The sequence below is a fragment of the Pongo pygmaeus genome, chromosome 11 (genome assembly GCF_028885625.2).
Source record: "Pongo pygmaeus isolate AG05252 chromosome 11, NHGRI_mPonPyg2-v2.0_pri, whole genome shotgun sequence".
Lineage (NCBI taxonomy): Eukaryota > Metazoa > Chordata > Mammalia > Primates > Hominidae > Pongo > Pongo pygmaeus.
The window spans coordinates 81,286,106-81,304,074 of NC_072384.2; the positions used below are offsets into that span (position 1 = coordinate 81,286,106).

At 36.1% G+C, this 17,969-nt stretch overlaps 1 protein-coding gene across 4 annotated transcripts in view; it reads right to left on the reverse strand.

Moving 5' to 3' along the window:
* Positions 1–17,969, reverse strand: part of CERKL (ceramide kinase like) — a 121,375-nt gene that overhangs the window by 14,619 nt on the left and 88,787 nt on the right. For 2 of the 4 annotated variants that reach the window (XM_054479299.2, XM_054479300.2), the window contains 3 exons: positions 15,358–15,421; positions 14,736–14,813; positions 7,874–8,016 (listed from right to left, as the gene is read on the reverse strand). The exons of 1 other annotated variant lie outside the window; for it this stretch is intronic. In XM_054479299.2, coding sequence (XP_054335274.1) covers positions 7,874–8,016; positions 14,736–14,813; positions 15,358–15,421 — 285 coding nt within the window. The remainder of the gene's footprint in view (positions 1–7,873; positions 8,017–14,735; positions 14,814–15,357; positions 15,422–17,969) is intronic. One more of the 4 variants, XM_054479297.2, reaches the window with a different exon arrangement.

Consider the following 17,969-nt stretch of genomic DNA (forward strand, 5'->3'; position numbering starts at 1 on the left):
TTTAATTATTATTAATTATAAATAAGCACAATTACTTCTAGTAATACCAATGCAAAGAAAAGTTTATTTTAACTAACTGGCAAACTGGTTCCAACTGATTCACCAAAAGGCAAGTTATGTTGTGACCCTTGTTACTCAAAATATGGCCTACTGTCAAACAGGAATGACAATACTTGAGTGCTTATTAAAATGACTCTCATGAGTTGAGAAACAATGTCTTGTTCCTCAAGAAGACAATAATACCCATTCTCACCACTGTCATTAAAATAGTACTGGAAGTTCTAGCCAGAGCAATTAGGCAAGAGAAAGAAATAAAAGCCTTGCAAATCATAAAGACGGAAGCTAAATTCCCTTTGTTTGTAGGCATGATCTTATTTTATTTAGGAAACCCTAAGGCTCCATGAATGAATTGTCAGAGCTAATAAACAAACTCAGTTAAGTTGCAGGACACAAAATCAATACACAAAAATCAGTAGCATTTCTGTACACTTACAACTATCTGAAAAAGAAATCAAGAAAACAATTCCTGCACAGCAAAATAAACCATCATCAGAGTGAACAGGCAACCTACAGAACGGGAGAAAATTTTTGCAATGTACCCATCTGACAAAGGTCTAACATCCAGAATCTACAAGGAACTTAAACATATTTACAAGAAAAAAAAATTTCATCAAAAAGTGGGCAAAGGATACGAACAGACACTTCTCAAAAGAAGACATTTACGTGGCCAACAAACATATAAAAAAAAAAGCTAAATATCACTGATCATCAGAGAAATGCAAATCAAAACCACACTCACGCCAGTCAGAATGGCGATTATTAAAAAGTCAGGAAACAATAGATGCTGGCAAGGCTGTGGAGAAATGGGAATACTTTTACACTGTTGGTGTAATGAATATTTGGGGGGTGGGACCCAAGTCTAAACATAAAAGTTTTATACATCTTACACACATAGCCTGAAGATAATTTTATATAATATTTAAAATATTTTTCTATATGAAACAAAGGTTTGACTGCACTTTGACTGCTACCCATCACATGAGGTGTGGAATTTTCCAGTTGTGGCATCATGCTGGCACTCAAAAATTTCTAATTTTGTAGCATTTTGGATTTTAAGTCTTCAGATTAGGGACAATCAGCTTGTTTATATACACAATGGAATACTATTTGGCATTAAAGAGGTCCTGTCATTTACAACACGTGGATGAACCTGGAGGACATTATGCTAGGTGAAATAAGACAGGCACAGAAAGACAAATACCACATGATCTTACTTTTATGTAGAATCTGAAAAACTTAAACTCATAAAAGCAAAGAGTAAAATAGTGGTTACTGGGGCTAATGGGTGGGAAGGATTGGGGAGATACTGGTCCAGGATATAAAATTTCAGTTAAAAGGAATAAATTCAAGAGATCTGTTACACAACCTAGTGACTATAGTTGATATGGTTAGGCTTTGTGTCCCCACCGAAATCTCGAATTTTAATCCCCATAATCCCCACATGTCAAGGGAGAGACCAGGTAGGAGTAATTGAATCATTGGGATGGTTTCCCCCATGCTGTTCTTGTGATAGTGAGTGAGTTCTCATGAGATGTGATGGTTTTATAAGGGACTCTTCCCCACTTCACTCAGCATTTCTCCTTCCTGCCACCTTGTGAAGAATATGCCATGCTTCCACCATGGTGGAAGTTTTCCTGAGGTCTCCCCAGCCATGCTGAACTGCGAGTCAATTAAACCTCTTTCCTTTATAAATTACCCAGTCTTGGGTATTTCCTTTTAGCAGCATGAGAACAGGCTAAAACAATAGTTAGTAACAATGCATTATATACTTGGAAATTTCTAAGGAAGACTTTAAGTGTTCTCAATGTAAAATCAGTATGTGATCATTATGTCAATTTTATGCATGTTTATCTTTATTTAGCCATTTCACAATGTATACATGTTTCAAAACATCACATTGTACACAATAAATACATAAAATTTTTGTCCATTTAAAAATAAGGATAATAGGTATTAAAACAGTAATAGAAGTATTAATGGAAGTAAAAAAATATTATTTTTAAAATGTTGCCTCTCAGGCCCCATTCCAGACACACTGAATCAGAGTCTGCAATTTATTAGATCCCCAGGTGGTTTGTATGCACAGTGACTTGGTGAGAAACTCCTCTGGAATGCATAGTCCAAGCAGCATCATTACCTGGGAGCTTGTTAAAAACATTCCTGGGTTCTACCTCCAACTCATGGAATCAGAATGTTTGGAGGAGGGAGGACCCAGGTATCTCTGTTTTAGCAAGTTCACAAGGTGAGTCTATGGACCCTAAGTTTTGAGAACAAGTAGTGTAGAAACCTGTTACTCAGTGGATCTTTATCCAGGTCTTTCCAATGATCTTGTGGCCCTCTACAGCCTGCCCTTTGACCATCTAATTGCTAATAAATCTGGAATGGATCGGGAGAAAAGGAAGAAACAAGTCAATCCATTGTGCTTCCCAATCAGATTTGTGGTAAAGATTTTGGAGGAGGCCACATAATTAGAGTGAGATATTTAGGATTATCGATGGATTACAGTACTCCATGAAACACATTTCCTCCATTACCATGGTTAATTATGAGTAGACTGTAAAAGCATTCCTCTAGAAAGGCTATTAAAAAACATAATGTAATGTCATGTGCAATAGAGAATGACACATATCATGACTTAAGAAAATAAAGACCATTTATTCCCTGTGAGTTTGAAGTATGCTGAGTATGCCCAAGTACAAATTTTTTTTAGAATGCTAGAGATGGCTTTAAAAGTTGTTTATGTCTTCTCAGGCTTTGCAACTTTTCTCTAATTCTGTAGAAGTTGGCAGTGATAACAGACATGACTAGAAGTCAGAAAATTATTTTAGTCATTGACTACTCATTAATCTGTATCTTAGTTTTTAAATGTGGTTTTTGACACTCTGAAGAAAAAAGGAAAGTTTATGAGAAAGTATATGTAAAATTGCAAAAAGATAGCTTGTTCTATATTTTGTTGGGATAATCTGAAAGATGGATTACATTTTGTTTCAGGAAACTGTACTCTATTTGAAAAGATGTCTACATGCCAAAAGAACATGCTGCTCACATAAATAACAATGGCGTAATTTTAATGTTCTCACAAAAGCTATAAATGTTCTACCTCAAGGTAAACATTTTAATTAGCCTGAAAGTTATTTTTCTTAACACTACAAGAAACTTTGCCCATCACTCCCTCCCGAGAGCTGCTAAAACGTTCCAAATACAAAAAAAAGTAAGGACAGAAGTAGCAGTTCATGTAAAGAATTACTGACAAAATACCAGGGAGAAACTATGGAGGCAAAAAAAAAAAAAAAAAAAAAATTGTCCTTGGAAGTGCAAGCACTTCTGCAGAACAATTAACTTAATTAACCAGATACCATGAATATTCATAAGGCTGTTAATGTCTCCCACATCCAAACAGATAAATGTGATGTAATGACTTCCTAGTCAAGCATATCTAAAATTCTCACGAAAACGGCACCTACACTTTGGTTCTTTGCCTGAAATATCATAGAAATTAACAGTCCCTCAGCAATATTTTATTCTCCTCAAATTAATTGGAAAGCAAGAATTTATCTATGCAAACTCTATAGGAATATATGGTTCACAGCCATCAGTATGTGGATTGAGCCTTGTTTTACAACAACTGGATTGCTTTTTTATTTTTATGTCCTCTCAGGCTTTTTTCTCCATTCCCCCTCCCCCTTTTAATCAGAGTCTCTCAGTATAGTTCCTTAGCACCAGTTCCCATAGCAACAAACACCATTCCTAATGGCCAGCAGTTCAAATACAGGCTTCTCCACATCTGATCCATTTGAGTCTGACCATAATTCAGCAGCTTAGTCTGTTGGCTCAGTGGATTAATTTACTAAACACTCTCCCTCTGGGTGTCTCTCTCCAGGAGGCAAATGGCTTCAAAGGCACACTGTCTCCTCATGTTCAGCTTGAAAACTTCCTGCCTAGTTCTAGTTCCCATTCTCTATCAAAAGCCCTGACTGGGCATACAGTCCTCAAATTAAATATACCCCACACATGACTTTCCCCTCCTATTAGACAGAATTAGAATGCTAGAACTCCTATGCAATGACCAGAGTTTTGGCAGCATACTGTGTCTTCTAAACAAGACATGTTAAAATGTCATTACTACAAACATCCAAAGAATACACAAAATGCTCCCCAAATCAGAAATACTCTTAAAAATTATAATAGTGATAAAACTCAATGCTATTCCTTTATAAAATCTGAATTACATACTAAAACATAAGAATAACCACCAGTTTTTATAGCCAACCACCAAATTTATGTCAAAGGCATACCTGTAGGGACACCCATCTTTCTATTTCTGATGTATGGCAGTCAATGAATGACCTCGGGAATTTAAGTACTAATGAAATGTCCTAAGCATATCCACTTTGCATGGAAGGAAATGTTGGAAAGTTTCCACCATTATAGTCAGAACTACTAAAGTAAAGCAAAAAGGTCTAGAAATAAAATGCCATGAAAAGATGGCCCAAAATGCATCATTTTTCTCTTTGAGTCAAAATCATCTTGGTGTCTTCTACTTAGAAACCATTTTAGGTTTTCCTATATACTCCAGAATTATCAGATTATATCTGAATATCTCTCTCCTTTTAAATTCTGACTTTTCTGAAAGACTTTACACTCTAAAAGGGCATTTGAATATCTTATGCCCTGTCAACTTATCAACAATACTAAGTATTCTAAAACCCATACTAAATGAATAGGGTTATCAAAATATGAATTTTTTTCAACCATGTGCATTATTTTCTATAATCATAGGGAAAAATATTTTGCTTTTTTAGTGATAATGTGCGACTTTTTAAAATGAAAAAATAATTTCCTTCACTATCATTTATTTATTTTGTGATAGCCTTTATACAATATATTTTTCATATACATTTCAGTTGGTTCTTCTAATAGCCCTATGGGGATGGACATTATTAAACTTTTTTTTTTTTTGAGACAGCCTCGCTCTGTCGCCCAGGCTGGAGTACAGTGGCACAATCTCAGCTCACTGCAACCTCTGCCTCCCAGGTTCAAGTTATTCTCCTGCCCCAGCCTCCCCAGTAGCTGGGATCACAGGCGCACACCACCATGCTCAGCTCATTTTTGTATTTTTAGTAGAGATAGGGTTTCACCATGTTGGCCAGGCTGGTCTTCAACTCCTGACCTCAGGTGATCCACCCACCTCGGCCTCCCAAAGTGCTGGGATTACAGGTATGAGCCACTGCACCCAGCCTTATTAAACCTTTTAAATGTGTAATCAAGACTAATAAAGGCTAATTACCCACCCAAAGTCAAGTACCAAACTGAAATTCAAGTCCAGTCTATCTTACTCTTAATGTCTACTCTGCCAGGGTATTGAGTACCTCAAGTAATGCTATTTTGCCTAATTTTCATATATATATATATATATATATATATACACACACGTATATATATATATATACGTGTATATATATATATATACACACGTATATATATATACGTGTGTATATATATATATATAAAAATACTTTAAGTTCTAGAGTACATGTGCACAACGTGCAGGTTTGTTACATATGTATACATGTGTCATGTTGGTGTGCTGCACCCATTAACTCGTCATTTACATTAGGTATTTCTCTTAATGCTATCCCTCCCCCACTTCCCCCACCCCACAACAGGCCCCAGTGTATGATGTTCCCCTTCCTGTGTCCAAGTGTTCTTATTGTTCAATTCCCACCTACGAGTGAGAACATGCGGTGTTTGGTTTTTTGTCCTTGTGATAGTTTGCTGAGAATGATGGTTTCCAGCTTCATCCATGTCCCTACAAAGGACATGAACTCATCATTTTTTATGGTGGCATAGTATTCCATGGTGTATATGTGCCACATTTTCTTAATCCAGTCTATCATTGTTGGACATTTAGGCTGGTTCCAAGTCTTTACTATTGTGAGTAGTGCCACAATAAACATACGTGTGTATGTGCCTTTATAGCAGCATGATTTATATTCCTTTGGGTATACACCCAGTAATGGGATGGCTGGGTCAAATGGTATTTCTAGTTCTAGATCCCTGAGGAATCGCCACACTGTCTTCCACAATGGTTGAACTAGTTTACAGTCCCACCAACAGTGTAAAAGTGTTCCTATTTCTCCACATCCTCTCCAGCACCTATTGTTTCCTGACTTTTTAATGATTGCCATTCTAACTAGGGTGAGATGATATCTCACTGTGGTTTTGATTTACATTTCTCTGATGGCCAGTGATGATGAGCATTTTTTCATGTGTCTTTTGGCTGCATAAATGCCTTCTTTTGAGAAGTGTCTGTTCATATCCTTTGCCCACTTGTTGATGGGGTTGTTTTTTTCTTGTAAATTCGTTTGAGTTTTGTAGATTCTGGATATTAGCCCTTTGTTAGATGAGTAGATTGCAAAAATTTTCTCCCATTCTGTAGGCTGCCTGTTCACTCTGATGGTAGTTTCTTTTGCTGTGCAGAAGCTCTTTAGTTTAATTAGATCCCATTTGTCAATTTTGGCTTTTGTTGCCATTGCTTTTGGTGTTTTAGACATGAAGTCGTTGCCCAAGCCTATGTCCTGAATGGTATTGCCTAGGTTTTCTTCTAGGGTTTTTATGCTTTTAGGTCTAACATTTAAGTCTTTAATCCATCTTGAATTAATTTTTGTATAAGGTGTAAGGAAGGGATCCTGTTTCAGCTTTCTACATACGGCTAGCCAGTTTTCCCAGCACCATTTGTTAAACAGGGATGAGTGATTGTGTAATACAACCAGCTTCTGAATGATGTTTCCCTCTTTTCTGGATCACAGTGTAGCTCTAACGGTTCTCCCTGTCTCTGACCTCTACTTTCTCCTGCTCCCATCCTCTAATCTTTTCACACGGTGAGGCAAAATGATTCCTCCTGGAACAAGCTCCAATCAGGTTGCCCCCCTTGCTCTGAAACATCCCATTATTCCCTACTGCTTATCAAATACAATTCAGAGCCCTTACTGTGGCATGCAGGAGCCTCCATGGTTGGGCCTATTTTGATAGCATTATCTTCCATTGAATGGCCTTTTCACTATTCCTCAAACACTCCTGGGTTTTGCCTTTGCCTTATTACTTTTGCAGCCAAGAAAATAACTCATTCTCACCTTTTCAGGCCAGCTCCAACCCATTTTAAGACCTAATCCAAGTGTCATTTACTATATAAAGTCTTCTTTACATGCATTCACTTAATAGGCTTCACTGAGCATCACTGTGACATAGTCTATTCTAGATGCTGAAAAATGGCAGTGAGTAGAAAGATTACAAAGGCTTGACCTTAAGAATCTCGCCCTTCCAAACCTTATCCTCCTTCCAGTCACAAGTAATTTTGGCATTCTCAAGGTTATTTGGTTATACGTCAATTATGCAAGTTACCATATTCACCTCATATGGAAGCAGCTAGACTGGAGTGGCCCTGTTTCGAAACTTCCTACCTGGTACTGTGTAATCATTAGATCTTTTTATGGGAAGGGAGAATAATAACCATTCCATATACTGATGGTTTAACTATATATTAAACCCCTTTACTAAACCAAACGTTAGTACTACAATAACCTCGTAATAAAGTGAATAATATATCTGTGATCCCTATTCTATAGATTAGAAAAATAAGGCTCAAAGAGATTAAATGACTTGTCAAAAGTCTCACATTTGCTAGTGGGGATGCCAGAAGTCTAGATCTTTCAAAGTCTGTTCATTAATTCTGTGTTGTGCTGTCTAGGTTAGCAAGTAAGAAAGGAAAAGAGGGAGAAGGGTCAGTTTAATGAATCTGTAGCCACTCCCTTGCCTGCTGGTATTAAGCCAAGTGGAAGCTGCGCTCTGACAGGAGTCAGGATTCGGTCTGTTTCCATCCCAGCATTCTTCTGAGCTCTCAGAAGCAAAGCATGGGCTACTTCGCTAGCAGATCCATCTCCACCAACACAGACAACACTAGAAAAATACAAATTAAGCAAAGAAGGCAAAACTTCAGAATGATTGGTAATAAGTCATGAAATCTAGACTTCAAAATAGTTTACTAATTTATAGTCTATGTGCATGACTGCTCACATGTACCTTCAAACATGTTACTATGTGTCAATGGGTAAGACACAAACACTACACAGGTAAGTTTACTTCACAAATATAATAACTAGATAATTCCCCATAGACAAAATAGCTTTAAGTGTTAAGAGATATGAAAACATTTGAACATGTTAACTCACATCTGACCAGCGTTTTGCTCTGTTAACATCCAAAAGCATATCATTCTCATTTTTTGTTAATAATACTGTCATCTGCAATTCATTTAACTAACACCAACCAAAGTCATAAAATCCTGCTAATTCTCAATAAAGCTCTGAAAAGACAGATAGCAATAAAAATCATGTAAAATATGAAGCTTTAAGAAACTGCTAATTATAATTAGTATATGAATGTAGTAATTACAAACCTGACCTGAATTTCATCTCCTTGACATTATTGCTATTTGGTACTTCTAGATGTAATATTATTAGCCTTTTATCCTAGAAAGTACTACTAGTATATTTTTTAAGACTTTATGTTAAGTAGACTATGGGGGCAGAATCCATTAAAATAACACATAAGATACCAGAAATTCATTTCATAATCATTTGTGTTCAAAAGAAACAAAATATTCTTATGTATCAAAATGTCACCAGTTAACTCAATGGAAAGTGGATTTTGCCTCAGTGAAAGCAGGTGTCACAACTCAAGGGCTGCAAGGGCCCAGCAGGAATGGAAGAGTAGGCTCAATCTAAAGGCACAGCCACTTCTTCGCTGTGGCCCACTCACATCACGTGTGAGGCCTAATGGACCCAGATCTGTTTTTTCTAGAGAAGCCAGAGATTCTGATTTAAGGCTGAGTCTCCTAATTTGTAAATACTAGCAACTAGCATTCAATATATTTAAAAACACTATTTCCAACAAAACTGCCTATGGGCCACAGTCAGCAGTAGTTACTGGTTCTCTAAGTTTAGGAAGCTCTGGAGGGTGGTGACCAGAGGCTGAAAGTGTCTTTCCAGTCAGTTCCCACCATCTTTCTCTCAGCCATCTATTCCCTCTAGTCCCCATCTTCCTCATCCCACTAGTTCCACACAGCCTGGGCAATCCAAGTCTACTCTGGTTAGAAGACTCAAGATATGACCCAGGTCATGTTTGATTAGGTGTGTTTTATTCTTATGTCTAAACTGATTCCAGAGGTTTGCAATGTGACCACCTACTCAGAGAAAAGGAATGATGTTTACTAAGGACAAACTATATATCAGGTAGTGTGTTTACTAATTTCTATTAAATCCTCAGAAGTCTGCAAAATAGGCCACAGTCCCATCTTTATGAATGAAAAAAACCAAGGTTTGACTTGAAACTTACCTGATTTCAAAAATCTCCATGAGATTTCTAATCTATGAATTTAAACGTAACTCTCAATCCATGGCTGTCTAAATGCTGACATATGGGTGTGACCAAAAAGACTATGTGAAGTCATACCCAAAAAAATCTAATTTAGCACCAAAGAACTTGACCCTTACATACATAAGATGCAAACACTTAACTCCTAGAATCTTGCATACAATTATAGCATCATGCATATGTTAACATATTGCTAGAGTTATTAGAGGTGGCCTCCCTATGAGCATGTTCTGAAACATCTGAAATTTTGTCATAATACATTGTGTTAAATCTTTTGAAACTAATACAAATGACAATTATAACAATAAAGAAATATTTACTGAATAATTACTATATATATATCAGACATCTTCCTAAGCACTCTCCATGTATTAACTCATTTAAGTGGAAAAATAACTGTATGCAATAGGTACTATTACCTTCAATTTTCAGATTAGGAAACTAAGACATAGAAAGATTAAGTAACTTTTTCAAGATTGTACCACTAGTAAGTAATAGAACACGGATTTAAAATAAGACATTTTGGCCTTAGAAACTGCAATATTATTCAATATATTAGATACCTTTTCTATATATGAAACCTAATAAAAATAGCCTTATGAGAATTTTATTATTTTGAAAAACAGTTTACCAGTAGAACCAGTGTGAAATTAAGTGAGTTAGAAAAAATATTTCTAAATATTTCTAAAAATGTTAACTATTCAATCATTAAGATTATGTTCAGGTACAGTGACTCAACCTAGGAAATAAGTCTTGTAAAACAAAAATAAAATTCTAAGTCCTCCAAATAACTGAATGAACCTTCCCCTTTTGGCCATGAAGATAATAAAGAAAATCTGAAAAACTATTCAGGTTATAACAGGAAGGGAGGTTGGATATGCCTCCTTTTACCCTCTTGTCTTTTGGAGTTTAGGCGCAAATGACCAGCACTGACATTAAGATGTAGATCATAGGCCAGGCACCGTGGCTCATGCATGTAATTCCAGCACTTTGGGAGGCCAAGGGTGGATCACGAGGTCAGGAGTTCAAGATCATCCTGGACAACATGGTGAAACCCCGTCTCTACTAAAGTTACAAAAAATTAGCTGAGCATGGCGGTGCATGCCTGTAATCCCAGCTACTCAGGAGGCTGGGGCAGGAGAATCGCTTGAACCTGGGAGACAGAGGTTGCAGTGAGCCGAGATCGCGCCACTGCACTACAGCCTGGGTGACAGGGTGAGACTTTATCTCAAAAAAAAAAGTAGATCATAAGACTGACAAAACAGACTTGGTAGTAATAAGATCCCCAACTCCAACCTGACTCTGGTATAGCATTAAATAACAAATAGCAGGCCCTAGAGGAAATCAAAGTATTTTATCCCAACATGTATTTTGTTGACATATTTTGAAATGGCCCTGCAAAGCCATCATTTGCAGGAGAAATTTACATTCTATAGAGAATCTCCTTCCCTTTCCAGGTCTTTTCCTGATCCAGGAGAGATTTAACTAAGAGTTTGATACCTTTTAAGGTCTGATAAGAGATATTGACCATCTATTCTCTCTGAAGCCTGATATCTGGAGGCTTCATCTACATAACAAGAACCTGTGCTTCCACAACCCCATTTATCTTTATTTTTATAATTTTTTATTTTATTTTATTTTTTGAGACAGAGTCTCGCTCTGTTGCCCAGGCTGGAGAACAATGGTGTGATCTCAGCTCACTGCAACCTCTGCCTCCTGGGTTCAAGTGATTCTCCTGCTTCAGCCTCCCAAGTAGCTGAGACTACAGGCACACGCCATCACACCCGGCTAATTTTTGTATTTTTACTAGAGATGGGATTTTGCCATGTTGGCCAGGCTGATCTCAAACTCCTGACCTCAGGTGATCTCTCCTCTTCAGCCTCCTAAAGTGCTGGGATTACAGGTGTGAGCCACTGCTGAGCCACTGCACCCAGCCTACACCACCCCGTTTATCTTAACTCAAGCATTTCTTTCTGCTGATTTCGAATCTTTCAGCAAAGCTTATCAACCAACTGACAATCAGAAAATCATTGAATTCACCTGTGAGCTCCCCTCCCCACCAGCTCCATGATATCCCGCCTCTCTGGGCCAAACCAATGAATACCCTACATTTATTGATTTATGTCTTTGGCTATAACTTCTGTATCCCTAAAATGTATAAAACCAAGTTGTAACCCAACTACTGTGGGCACATGTTCTCAGGACCCCCTGGGGCTGTCATAGGCCATGATCACTCATATTTGGCTCCAAATAAACCTCTTTAAATATTTTACAGTTTGGCTTTTTTCATCAACAGCTTCTTACAAAAATATCACAAGAGTTTAAATACTACAAGAAAGGCAAAAAGCAAAATATTCAATCATTTATAGTGAGTTAATCACACTTGTGTCACTCTAAAACATAAACCTTAGAGTAACTAATCCTTTGCATGTGACAAATCTTGTTTTTAAAATAAGTAAACTCCTTGCCATGGCTCCAAACAGAATTACTCTGTCTAGAAAAGAAACACTGGGTGATAATATATCCTTTTTTAAGGAGCAATAAAGATTTTTTTAATGAATATTTTTATACTCATCTATGAACCCATCATCTATGAAATGTTCAATATATTATTGTAGTTTTGATTCACAGTTTTTTTTCTTTCTGGAAAAGGGTTTGTTTTTGTTTTTGTTTCTTACCTTACTAAGTAATACAGATATGTTCAATCTGATAAAATGTCAGTATAATCCAAATAATGTCTAGATCATCATGGGTCTAATTAATGGTGAAATGAACAAGAGAAAAGTAACTCAACAATTTTTTAAAAAATTCTGCAATATTAATAGCGAGGAATTCATATATTTACAATTGCATAAAATCTACAGATTTTTAAAACTATACTCACACTTATAAATGCAAGTGTTACTGCTTCAAGTCTATGCAGCTGATATTCTTTTATTTTCCTTCCTAAAACTTCCTACTCATGCCCGGTAAAATCGCGAGCAATATAGAATCTGAAGCTCTCATAAGGTTTAACAGTGGATCTTAGAGTGTTTCCTAGGACACACCGCAGTGGAGAACCAGCTGTCATAAGTGCTGATACACTGTTTCTGCTGGGTTTAGAAATGTCACAAGATGTCTCATAGAAACATATGTAATTCATTAAAAAAATAAATACAACTCCAAAATCTTAGGAAATAGCATTTCTTAAACATTACTTACCAAATCGTTTTGCTTTACTAAATACTATACATAGAATCTTTCTTGGCTCTTAACTTCTTCAGCCTGTATCTAGAAACCAAACTGTTAGGTGATTTCCTAATCACTCCCTATTAATAGTTCCACTAGTGTCAGATGGAGGTGCTTCAGGCTAAAGTTCTTAAAGAAATTTGAGTCTGTCTCTCATCAAAATGCCATAGCATTTTGGGGTTAACCTTCTCTCATCTCTGCACCTTTTCTATAAATTTCCCCCCAAAATTTTCCTTTAGCCACTCTTTAGAACAGGTTCAGGAATAGAAAACTCACTAATGTAGAATATTCCATTTTCAAACAATTTTACTTGCAAGAGAATTGTTCCTTTAAAGTACCTGAAGAAACTGTTTCTATTATTCTCCTCATATATCTCTCTATGTAATTCTAAGTACAGTGACTTAAAATTGCCATTTTATTAAGATAATTACTCCAACTACCATATCAGCTTCTACTGGGAAAACTGAACCCACAAAAATAAATAAGCTATTTAAAGTGATCCCCAATCTTTTCGGCACCAAGGACCTTTTTTTGTGGGAAGATAATTTTTCCACAGACTGCAGGGTGGGGTGGGAGACAGATTGTTTCAGGATGAAACTGTTCCACCTCAGATCATCAAGCATTAGATTCTCATCAAAAGCGTGCAACCTAGATCCCTCGCATGCCCAGTTATATCCCTCACATGCCCAGTTCACAATAGGGTTCGCACTCCCGTGAGAATCTAATGCTGCTGCTGACCTGACAGGAGGTGGAGCTCAGGCGGAAATGATCCCTCTCCTGCCACTCACCTCCTGCTGTGCCTCCCAGTTCCTAAAAGGCCTCTGACTGATATTGGTCTGCAGCCTCGGAGTTGGGGACCCCTGATTTAAAGGGTCTTAGAACATGAAGATGACTTTCAGTAGAAATTTGAAATTATTGTAAGTCTGAAATATATCAGCATGCCATAGAGTTTAGAAACACTTACATAACTCAATTCATATAATAGTTAGGCCAAACTATTTGGTTTGTAAAATATAATAACTGAAAAATCTATATATCTTTTAGCTCTACATGGAAAAATAACAACACCTGCCATGAAAAATAAATAAGGATTAAATATGTTCAGGTAAAGAGAAAAATATTACTGTACTGCACTTCAGCAAGTCTTTCTTCATTCTGCGAAGTTCTTTTCATCCCTTTACCCAGTACAAATACCAGTAAAACATATTGATAGATACTGCATTCAGCAGAACATTTTGTAATGCTGCTGTGTAAGACCAAGTTTAATATCTGTGATATCTTTATTCTCATTCTTTATCTAATCAAGTTTTGAAGCAGGGACTCATTTGCAATGCACCTACCTTCATGTACTCATGAGGTCTAGTGAGGGACTATGCAGCATATTCAAACAGGTAGTTGGTGTGCATGATTCCCGCAAGGACTTTTCTTAAATTGTATACTTGTAAGACAATTTTCTAAATGAAGCCTATTAATGTTTTTGTCTACCTCTAAGTATAAAGTTCTGAAGTAATCTCCTACCCCATATTTTTGATTCCCAATGCTTATATAATATTGCTATCTAGATTTACTTCCCTCAATTAGATTCCTTTTGGAAAAATCATGTTTTACTTACCACATTTTCTTTCTCAACAGCTATTGTTTTCTCCTCAAAAAATAAATAAATAAATAAATAAGCATTTCTGAAAAACAGCCCTGCCAATGCTCCATTTTGATTGCACCACTTCCCTCCCCAGCACATTCAAATCAGTCTTTGGGAAGGTTAATGCCTTTCACTTTGGTGAAAGTACAGACCTAACTCCCTTTCCTGACCTTATGGGTCTTTGCCCCTTGCCCATCACCATGTAACACAAATAATTCACACACTTGTCAACTTTTTAAATTATCAAATATCTACTCATGTAAAAAAAACTTCCTTAAAGGAATATAATACGTTTTAGTCTTACACATCAATCCAACACTTTAGCAAACTGGTTCACGTAATTTTAAAAAATGGCAACGAAATTTATATCACTTGCCTTGGTTCTAATGTTTGCATGCCAGTGAACAGTCTCTGTACACTCCAATGTATTGCAAACAATGGTTTCCGATGCCCACTGTGAATAACATACCTAAACTGTAGTCACTACATTATGAGATAATTAAAATTATTTCTTATTCTTTCTGAAAATAATGTATTTATTTACTTGTATTTATAAAATATCTTCCCTCAATCTATCACAGACAAATTAACCAATGGGTAGCTATTAAACCTATCAATTAATTTGCAAAGAGGATCATCATATAGTTATGCCATGTGACCAGTATAACATCTTCCATTAGTGCTTCTCTAGATATATGGTAAAAGCCAATAATTATAGATGCAAATGTATGCACATTAGTAAGTATAAGGTAGTACACTGTCGTTTCCCAGTATTTATAATTAGATTCCTCTTTTTGCTTTCCTATGCCAGATCCTGAGAGATAGATGACCATGTCATATTATCATTAATGATTATTACATAGATATGAATAAGATAGAGCCAAAGTACATACATTACAAATATTTTTAAATGTTAGGTTCCAAATATGTAGCTAAAACTACTGAAGGCATTTAATACATAAACGATATAACATATATTGATTAATAATATAACCTACCCATCAAATCCCTGGAGTTCACATTCCTTAAGCAGTGACAGAGCGTGCCCTTCATATTCCATTACTATTAAAAAAAAACACACACATACACAAAGTGAAAGTTTTAAACAATGATCACACTTTTTAACTTGTTCTGGCAAAATAATATGATAAACATATGGTCAAGTCATAAAACAACATTTATTCTTGAATATTTATATTTTAATCATGGGCAAGAGGACTAAGTGTTACTGGCCTGATGTTTTATAGCTTTATGTAAGAGAAGGTCATATATTTGTTTCAACTACATAAGTCATTTGGGAATATCCCACGCATAGTGGTTACAGAATTTATCCTGGTGCCTGTTTACTATTCCCTAAATAAGACACATGTCCTTTAAATTAGAGGCTTAGGAGGAGGAGTATTTTGGAAATAAGGCATATTAGCTGGCATTGAACAGTCAATGTTAAATCGGTTTGGCAACCTTACATGAATAAATTAGTCAAAAGGTTAGTGTAAGATTTACAAACCAGAAGAATGTGTACTGGAACTGTTAGACTAAAAAGAGGAAGAGTTGGATGTGAAAATACAAAGTAAAGCCAACACCAATTATAAGAGACCCAGACCCAAGAAGGAGGGTGGCACACAGGCCCACCAGAGCTCAGACCCTCCGAGGAAATGAATCTGTCACTCCGTATCGCTGTCTCCACAGTCACTGATGCCCTATGCAGTATCGTAAATGCCAGTGAAGACAGGATAAACGGGCACACTGCAGATGGCACCAAGCATCACAACCACATTTAGCATTTTCCAGGGCAGCTCTGCCAGAAGAGACAGCCCAGCTGGATCCACCCATCAAAGATTTCTGCTGACTGACATGACACTGCAGATGGATTTTTTGTGTAAGAATGTGTGTCATTATATGCAAGATTACATTAATCTTTCATGCCTGTCTGTCCCTGGTGCCAACATGGTTCAAGCTTTTCCTACAATGTTTTTAGATATTGTTAAAAATTATTAGTCTTGGTGTCTGAAAGAATCATTCTGTATCCAGCAGTGTTACATTGTAATTCTCCCATAGCTTATTCAAAATGCCATTAACATTCACATGAATAAAACCTCTCTATATTAAATTCCAATCAGAAGAAAGGCATAATAAAACTACATATAAAATATCAATATTAATAAAGTTGAAAGGTTATCAAAGAAGATGTGTGCTGATCATTCATTTATAACTACAGCAAGTAGTTACAACCTTAAAATGCAAAATAAAACATCTTACATATACACATTAAAAATAAGAATATTATGAAAAAATATTTATGCTAAGAATCAGTTTACCAAGCCTTACTTTTATACCAAAGCTTACATTGGTAAAGTTTTTCAAATCCAATAATGAGCTTTAGAACTGTGTTATTATTGAATGCTATTTTTATTTTTTTTTAATTTGTAACAGTCTTTTTTTGATATTGTGAGTGGAATTTGATTATACACTAATGCAACCTGTCTGAAAATAGCAATTTTTTGAGTAACATCGTACAAGTTCAATAAAATCAAAGATTTAGAACAAAGAAACAAAATGAAAAGAACCTGACTATCTACATCTATAAAATATATTAGCAAAATGAACAAAATGAATTAGTCTTTGGCCTCAGGAATTTGCATTCTGGAGATAGACAATATATCCTAATGAAATAATGAATTATAATATGAAGTAATAGGTGGTTATAAAAAACAATGTTAGGCAAAAGGATAAAGAGTGATCTGGATTACTATTTAGATATAGTAGAAAGGACCAAATATGTATTTAGACAGGCTATTGTGGGCCCTGGAATCAGTGACAGCCAGATTCAAATCATCCCCCTACAAACAAACATAAAGAAAGGATTGCTAGACAAATGTAATTTCAAAAAATGTAACCCAGCCTCTTCTTTCATCTATTTTCCTTTTCCTATGAGATTGCCAACCTGTGCTCTTTCTAAATAGGAGATGTGAAGTCTTCACAGTTTACAGGTCTTTGAACACAGTTCTCACTGCTGGGAATTTCCCCCTGCCCTCTTTGGTGCAAATGCAACTTCCTCAGGAAGACAAGAGAAAGTTTTAATGTTGATACCCAATGTTGATGAGAAAATCAGCTGAAATAAAATCAGGTGAGATTTGATTTGGACATAAGGAAAAATTTCTTGGTTTGGTGATAAAATTCTAGTGTGGGATGTGATACTGAAATGTCATTTTCTTTCCTGTCCTGTAGGTACTTTAAAGTTAGTAAGCTCAAAACAGAATCCATTATGTATACCTTCAAATATATTCTCTCTCAAATATATTGTTCTTTTTGTGTTCCATCATCTACTCCAAGACAGGAAAATGACTTCTTTCTAGATTGTCCCTTTCCTGCACTCTCCAGAACCACTCCATGGCCAAGGCCAGTTGTTTCTGTCTTTAAATTATGCCATAGCATTCCTCCATTTCTCCCAGCTAATTCCCTAAATTAGCTGATTGATCTGATCACTAAATATCTTTTATGTGTAGACAAGTTAAGTATCTGTAACCAGAAAATCTAAAATCCAAAACGCTTCAACATCTAAACATTTTGGAGCACTGACATGACGTTCAAAGTAAATGCTCATTGGAGT